Here is a 6686-nt window from a genome sequence, read left to right as displayed (position 1 = left end):
AGCAGAACGCCTTATCTTTCTCCCGCGGAACAGCTGGTAGTTTCGAACTGCTGACCTTGCGGTTTGCAGCCCGATTCGCAACCACTACGCTACCAGAGCTCCATAGATAGCACATTAGGAGTGAATTAATAATTAAATGTTTGATCAAATATAGAAGGCTACTTTTAAGTTGATAATTTTGTATAGCCAGCAAATGATGTTATAAATTTTGGCAAAAAAGAAAAAAAGTCCCCCACCCTTGCTCTATGGATTTCTGGTGTGGCACTGTGGATCAGCACCAGATTGCAAACCACAATGTCAGCAGCTCAAACCCACAAGCTGCTTCTTGGAAGCCCTATACAGCATCCTTATGAGTCAAAATCGACTCAACAACACTTAACAACCACCACCACCCACAGTCTACAAGGTCACTATGATTCAGAAATGACTCCACAGTACTTAACAAGAACAAAAACATGGAACCTTGGAACAAAAATATTTATTCTGGAAGTAGATGCACAGTCAGAGACAAAGGCTGAATGGGTATAGGAGGAAGAATGGGAATATACCCACAAATATATATATGAGTTTGAAAGAGAATATGTGTACATGAGTAATTTACCTTTCCTGCAAATACAACTACGAATGTGGTGAAGCCCAGTGGGTAAAATGATGAAAACTTACTAGACATTATCAAACACCTTAAGGGAATGAGTTGCTGGGCCGGGGGCTCAGGACCATAGTCTCAGGAGCTACATGATCAATTGGCATAATACAGTCCACAAAGACAATGTTCTACATTCTACTCTGGTTAGTAGCATCTGGGATCTTAAAGCTCATGAGCAGCTATTTAAGATGGAGCTGTTGGTCTTTCTATGTGCAGAAGAAAGAAGAGTGATAAGAACTGAAGATGTTTGGAATTAGTCCAACAGACTAATGGAACATGTGAACACTAGTCTACATGACTCTGAGACTAGACAAACCAGATGGTGCCCAACTACCACTACCAACTGCTCTGAAAGGGATCATATTATAAGGTCCCAGATACAGTGGTAGAAAATGTGGAGCAAAACTCAAAATTATTTAAAAAAAAAAAAAAAAAAGACCAGGCTTACTGGTCAGAAAGAGACTGGAAGAACCTGAGACTATGATGGTCCTTGATCACCCTTCAAATCTGGAAAGGAACTCACTCTCATGGTCCTATTTTCAGCCAAGCAATAATTAGGTATATAGAAGACACAACGTTAGTAAGGCAGGCTTGCCATGGAATAGTCAAGCATCCAAAGTCAAAAGGGCAACATTTACCTAAGAACAAAGTTGAGAAGGGATAGGAAGGGGGGTAGAATGGAAATAGGAATCACAAAAAGGAAACGGAATAACTGTTGTGTATTGACACTTAGTTTCATCTCAATGATTTGCTGAATGTACAACTGATGATTTTGTCTAAACTTTTACTCTATTCACATTAAAAAGTAATAAAAAAAAATTGAAGTCTCCAAGAGCTGATTATTATAAGGCATTAATCAACTGGCAAGCATGAGATATTAACCACCAAAGTCTCCCTTCAAGAAGTTCCTAGAAAGTCCTGACTCTATATATTTAAAAAAGCATATTGACCTACCTTGTTTACGAACATCTTCTACAGCAGCCACAAGCTCCTCCTTGAGAAACGGACTCTCTTTTGCAATTTTATCACCCTTCTCCAAGAAATTCTCAGTTGCTTGTTCAACAGATATAGCCAAAACATGGGCTTTCTTAGAACGACCTCTCTTCTTATTCGAGGGTCCTTTACTATTGGTGTTTACCAGGGTTGTAACCTAAAAATTTCATTTGAAAAAAAGTTACACTACAGTCAATTTAAATGAAAATAGCAGAAAAACTGACATCTTTTAAGATAGCATAGTAAATTATTCATAAGGAAATAAATATCAACTCATGAGATTCCACTAAATATTAGCAAATAATATACAACTATTTATTGAAAATGATACTATATTTAGTTTCCAAAAACATTTAGCAATTTAGCTATTTCATTATATAAAGTAGTAAGTATTTATTTTACTTCCTCAAGTATGATTAAGTTTTTAGCTAAGTTTTACAAATTGAGGAATGGGAAGAAAACACAATCATTAGAGATAAGTTGGGTGTATCTTCTCTACTATATGTCACCAAGAAGCTCCAGAAATGACTCAACAAATTCTAACAAAGTTCCTATCTAATCTTTAGAGCTGCTCTTGTCAATTTGATACCATAATTCATCAAAGAGCTTAATGCTCACAAAGCAGACATTTTTTACTAGTTAAGCTAAACAACTGTTTGGTTTTAAGAAGACTTCAGGGGATATTTTTGGTATAAAGTTTAAAGATTATCTCAGAGCAACTGTTTCAGGAGTTTACTCAACTTTCAAGGCTCCAGAAAATATGAAATATATAGGAATTTGAAATTCTTTTCAGAATTTCCCCCTTTTTTAATCAGGATTCTTCTATGGACTCTGATCAAAACGTCCAATAATGGTAGCTGAGCACTATCCAGTTCTTCTGGTCTCTTGGTAAAGGGGCAACTGTTCATGGAGACAATTAGCTACACATTCCATAGTCTCCTATTCCTGACTCTCTTTCTGTTATTAGGTGAAGAGAGACAAATCATTGTGCTTTATTAATGGCCACTTGTCAGTTTTTAACCAGGCACTATGGATCTAACTATGAGGAAAAATAAAGACAAAGAACATGCTATTAGGCCAATTAACTGGGATTTCCAGTGAAATCATACCTTAAAGCTGCAAACCAAGAAACCAAATTCCATGAGGTTTTTCGTTGTACAGAAATAGCTTCAGCAGCTATTCCTTTTGTTGTTGGTGTTGTAAATTTATTTATCACACAACTTCTACAAGTGTACAATTTTACAGGCATTAAAATAATCAACTGTGCAACTCTAGCTTTAATCAACATCATCATTAACCTCCACTTCACCCCCATCTCCTACCCTGTAACCACTAATAAACTTCGTTCTCTTAAAAAAAAAAGAAGTTCCAGAAATGGGCTAACCATGACCTTGCTCTACCCTGAGGTCACATTTTACCACTTTCAATCTTTGAAAAATGTTTTAAAATAACCTGATACTATATATTTTTTTTTTTAATTCTATTGTGTTTTAAATGAAAGTTAACACAGCAAATTAATTTCCCATTCAACAGTTTATATACAATTTATTCTGTGACATTGGTTGCTATTCCTACAATGTGCGAGCAGTCTCCCCATTTCTACCCTGCCTTCTACCATTTCCATCTCTCCAGCTGCCCTGCCCAACCTGTTTGTCACCTTTCTTTGGGGCACATGTTGCATATTTGGTCTTATACTAGTACTTTGAGGAGGAATCCTAATGTAGCACTGTAGGGTAAGCATGACCATGAGGTCGGTGTGAATCATAACATCAGCAGTTCAAGCTCACCAGCCGCTCCTCAGAAACTCTATACAGGGTCACTGGTGCGTCGAAATCGACTGAACAGCACTCAACACCAACAACAAAGAAAAAAACAACTATGCGGGAGAAAGATGAGGCTTTCTATTCCCTTGAAAATTTAAAGATGTGAAGAAAACCCTATATAAGGTCACTCTGAGTGGAAACCGAGTAGATGGCACTAACAAAAACAATACATTTAATGGTGAAGAACCATATAATCTGTAGATTAATTAAAGATTTGTTATAGTATAAATTTACAAGACAAAAGACCTACTGAGAACTGCATTATCAGCTCTAAGGAAATAAATATTTCCCTAAATCTGATCATTAAATTATTAAATGCTGATCCATAATGACCCTGTTTCTGAGGAGCGGCTGGTGAGCTTGAACTGCTGATGCTATGATTCAAACCGACCTCATGGTCATGCTTACCCTACAGCGCTATACATTAGGATTCCTCCTCAAAGTACTAGTATAAAACCAAATAGTGCATTAACACCTACAGCACCACACCAGGACTCCCCCACATAAATACAAAAAAATACCATTTGTAAGTAGGAATGAAGATTTGAAAAGACAAATGTTTCAAGACACTACAAAGTATGTAATTAGTTGTTGCTAAGTGCCTTTGAATCGATTCCGACCCATGGCGATCCTGTACAGGGTTTCCAAAGAGCAACTGGTGAGCTTGAACCACCAACTTTGAGGTTCAAACCAACTCTGCAGTCCAATGCATTAATCCACAGTGCCACACCAGGACTCCATATATTTATTTCCTTAACTGTTAGCAGCTAACAACTAAGTGCTGTTGAATCAGTTCTAACCCACAGTGATCCTATAGGGGTTCCAAGGAGCTCTGGTGAGTGTGAACCACCAACCTTGCAATTCAAATGGCTTTGCAGTCTAGAGCATTAACCCACAGTGACACACCAGGACTCCAACTATACAGTTGCTGTTATGTGCCGTGGAGTCGGTTCCGACTCATAGCGACCCTGTACAAGGTTTCCGAGGCTGTAAATCTTTACAGGAGCAGAAAGCCTCATCTTTCTCCCATGGAACAGCTGGTTGTTTTGAACTGCTGACCTTGAGGTCAGCAGCCCAATTCGTAACCACTACACTACCAGAGTTCCTTAACAGTTAGCTGCTAACAATTAATGAAATGTCATCACAGAGCATACACCCTCAAATTAATTGCCTGCTGACCCTATACAATGAAAAGTACATTAAGCATCACTAAGAGACTCAACAGTCAATGCTCTATATCCCAGCTTTTCTTGGGTTTCCCTTCCAAGAAAAGAGTTACGTTGTCTCTTAAGTGCCAACATTTAGTAAATTTCACTACACACCACTAACTGACTGAAGAAAATGGCAGCAGCATTTGTACCTAAAGGGTTAAATAAATCCATAAAGCAATATTTAATTACAAAAGAAATCAAAGCACACTGAAATGTCACTCAAGTACTTTGATATCAACCGAAACTCAAATGCTCAAACTTAAGGCTTTGGATTAAATAACCTTCCTATCATGTTGGCTACCCATGCTCAGTGTCATTGAGCCACATTACAACATGTATTTGTGCTTAAAGATTCTTACCTGTGTAACAAGAGGTTCCAACAGTCTTTCAACTGCTAGAGTCCTGATCTCTAGACTTTTGGGGTCCCATTTGAAGTTTATGTTACCTGCATGGACAGCAGTCATTTCTGAAAGAGAAATAAAAAGCCCAAGTTAGGCAAGCACCATATATAAACATAACCAATCTTATACTTAAGAACTTTTAAGTCACCAAATGTACATTAACCACAAGAAGCGGGGAGGGAGTCTTAGTAAACATGTGGGTCCAGTAACTCAACTTGAGATTTCTAGGGGTACTATAGCACCAAAGTGTTTCTTTTTTGTTGTTGTTTTCAGTTTCTCACCCCAACTTTAGAAGGAGGATGAAAATCTAAAGTGACCATGTTGTTGCTGTTGTTGTTAAGGGCCGTCAAGTTGGTTCTGACCCATAGCGACGCTGTACAGAGTTTCCAAGGATCGTCTGGTGAGCTTGAACCACCAATCTTGTGGTTCAAACCAACTTTGCAGTCCTGCTTGTTAGCCCACAGTACCACTCCAGGACTCCTAAAGTCAATACAGGGCACTTTTACTTTCCTCAGAAATTAATGTACTACAGAAGATTCTGATTTCTCTTACTCCACAACTTTTATAATATGTTGTTATTGTTAAGTGCTGTCAAGTCATTTTCAACCCATAGCGACCCTGTATAGAGTTTCAGAGGAGCAACTGGTGAGCTTGAACCACTGACCCTGCAGTTCGAAGCAACTTTGCAGTCCAGCACATTAACCCACAGCGCCTAAAACAAAGTGATTATAGTATCATCACTACATTTTGTAATGAATACTTAAGAGAAAATTTTGTCTTATTCTATTCATGCATAAAGCTTATATGCCTGCTGTCCTCTGTACTAGCAGCTATCATCCATTTGTTAAGTGCCATGGAGTTGGTCCCAACTCATAGGGACTCTGAATAGGGTTTCTGAGGAATGGCTGGTAGGTTTGAAGGAAGACCAGTTAATTATCACTATTTATGCAAATACCTTTTTTAAAGTGTTGAAGAGCAAAGATGTCAGATTGAACACTAAAGGGGAGAGAAAGGAATAGCCAGAAACATCACCATAGAAAGCTTGTAAGTCCATCTTCTGCCTATTAACTGATTGGAATACCTATAATGGGGATACAGCGTGCCCACTGAAGGAGGCTATCTGCAGAGCCTCTGCATTACATGAGACTAGAGGTGGAATCCTGAACAGCATCCAGAATCATCAGAGGTGGGAAATTTCCCCAGAGAGGATGGGCAGACCAGCCTGGAGGGGCTAGAAGAACAGAAGATACCTCTTGAAAGAAAGACTGACAGGAAAAATACAAAACAACAGAGCCAGACCTACTGATTACTACAAGAACAAGCAAGTTGCCCACCCAGGAATCATCAAGGCAAGGGGTCGGGTTGCCTCAGAGTAAATCACCTTCCAAGACTAAGACTCAATGGGAATACACGCTCTGATTTGAGACCACATTCACCACTGACAAGGGAAAGTGAGGGAAGAATAGCTATGAGGCTGCAAGCTAAGCCCTATAATGTTCAATAGACTGCTATGAACCCAGGTGGAGACTGGTTGGCCAGGAGTGTGGCAAGACCTGGGGACTCTTGGGACCAGAGTCAGTGACATAGCCACAGAGGACTAGAGCAGACAGTG

At 39.0% G+C, this 6686-nt stretch overlaps 1 protein-coding gene across 2 annotated transcripts in view; it reads right to left on the bottom strand.

Annotated features, from left to right (window-relative positions):
• The window catches only part of CTNNA1 (catenin (cadherin-associated protein), alpha 1, 102kDa), a 211806-nt gene extending 206664 nt beyond the window's left edge, over nucleotides 1-5142 (bottom strand). The window contains exons 1-2 of one of the 2 annotated variants that reach the window (XM_006866127.1): nucleotides 5033-5142; nucleotides 1601-1796 (exon numbers count right to left, since the gene is read on the bottom strand). In XM_006866127.1, the coding sequence (XP_006866189.1) occupies nucleotides 1601-1796; nucleotides 5033-5137 (301 nt within the window). In that variant the 5' untranslated portion in view covers nucleotides 5138-5142. The remainder of the gene's footprint in view (nucleotides 1-1600; nucleotides 1797-5032) is intronic. The other variant, XM_006866128.1, reaches the window with a different exon arrangement.
• Between the last annotated feature and the right edge of the window lie 1544 nt (nucleotides 5143-6686).

Source organism: Chrysochloris asiatica, unplaced genomic scaffold, assembly GCF_000296735.1.
Source record: "Chrysochloris asiatica unplaced genomic scaffold, ChrAsi1.0 scaffold00087, whole genome shotgun sequence".
Taxonomy (NCBI): Eukaryota; Metazoa; Chordata; class Mammalia; order Afrosoricida; family Chrysochloridae; genus Chrysochloris; species Chrysochloris asiatica.
The sequence above is the reverse complement of the archived record's forward strand: the minus strand, read 5'-3'. Positions and strand labels throughout refer to the sequence as shown.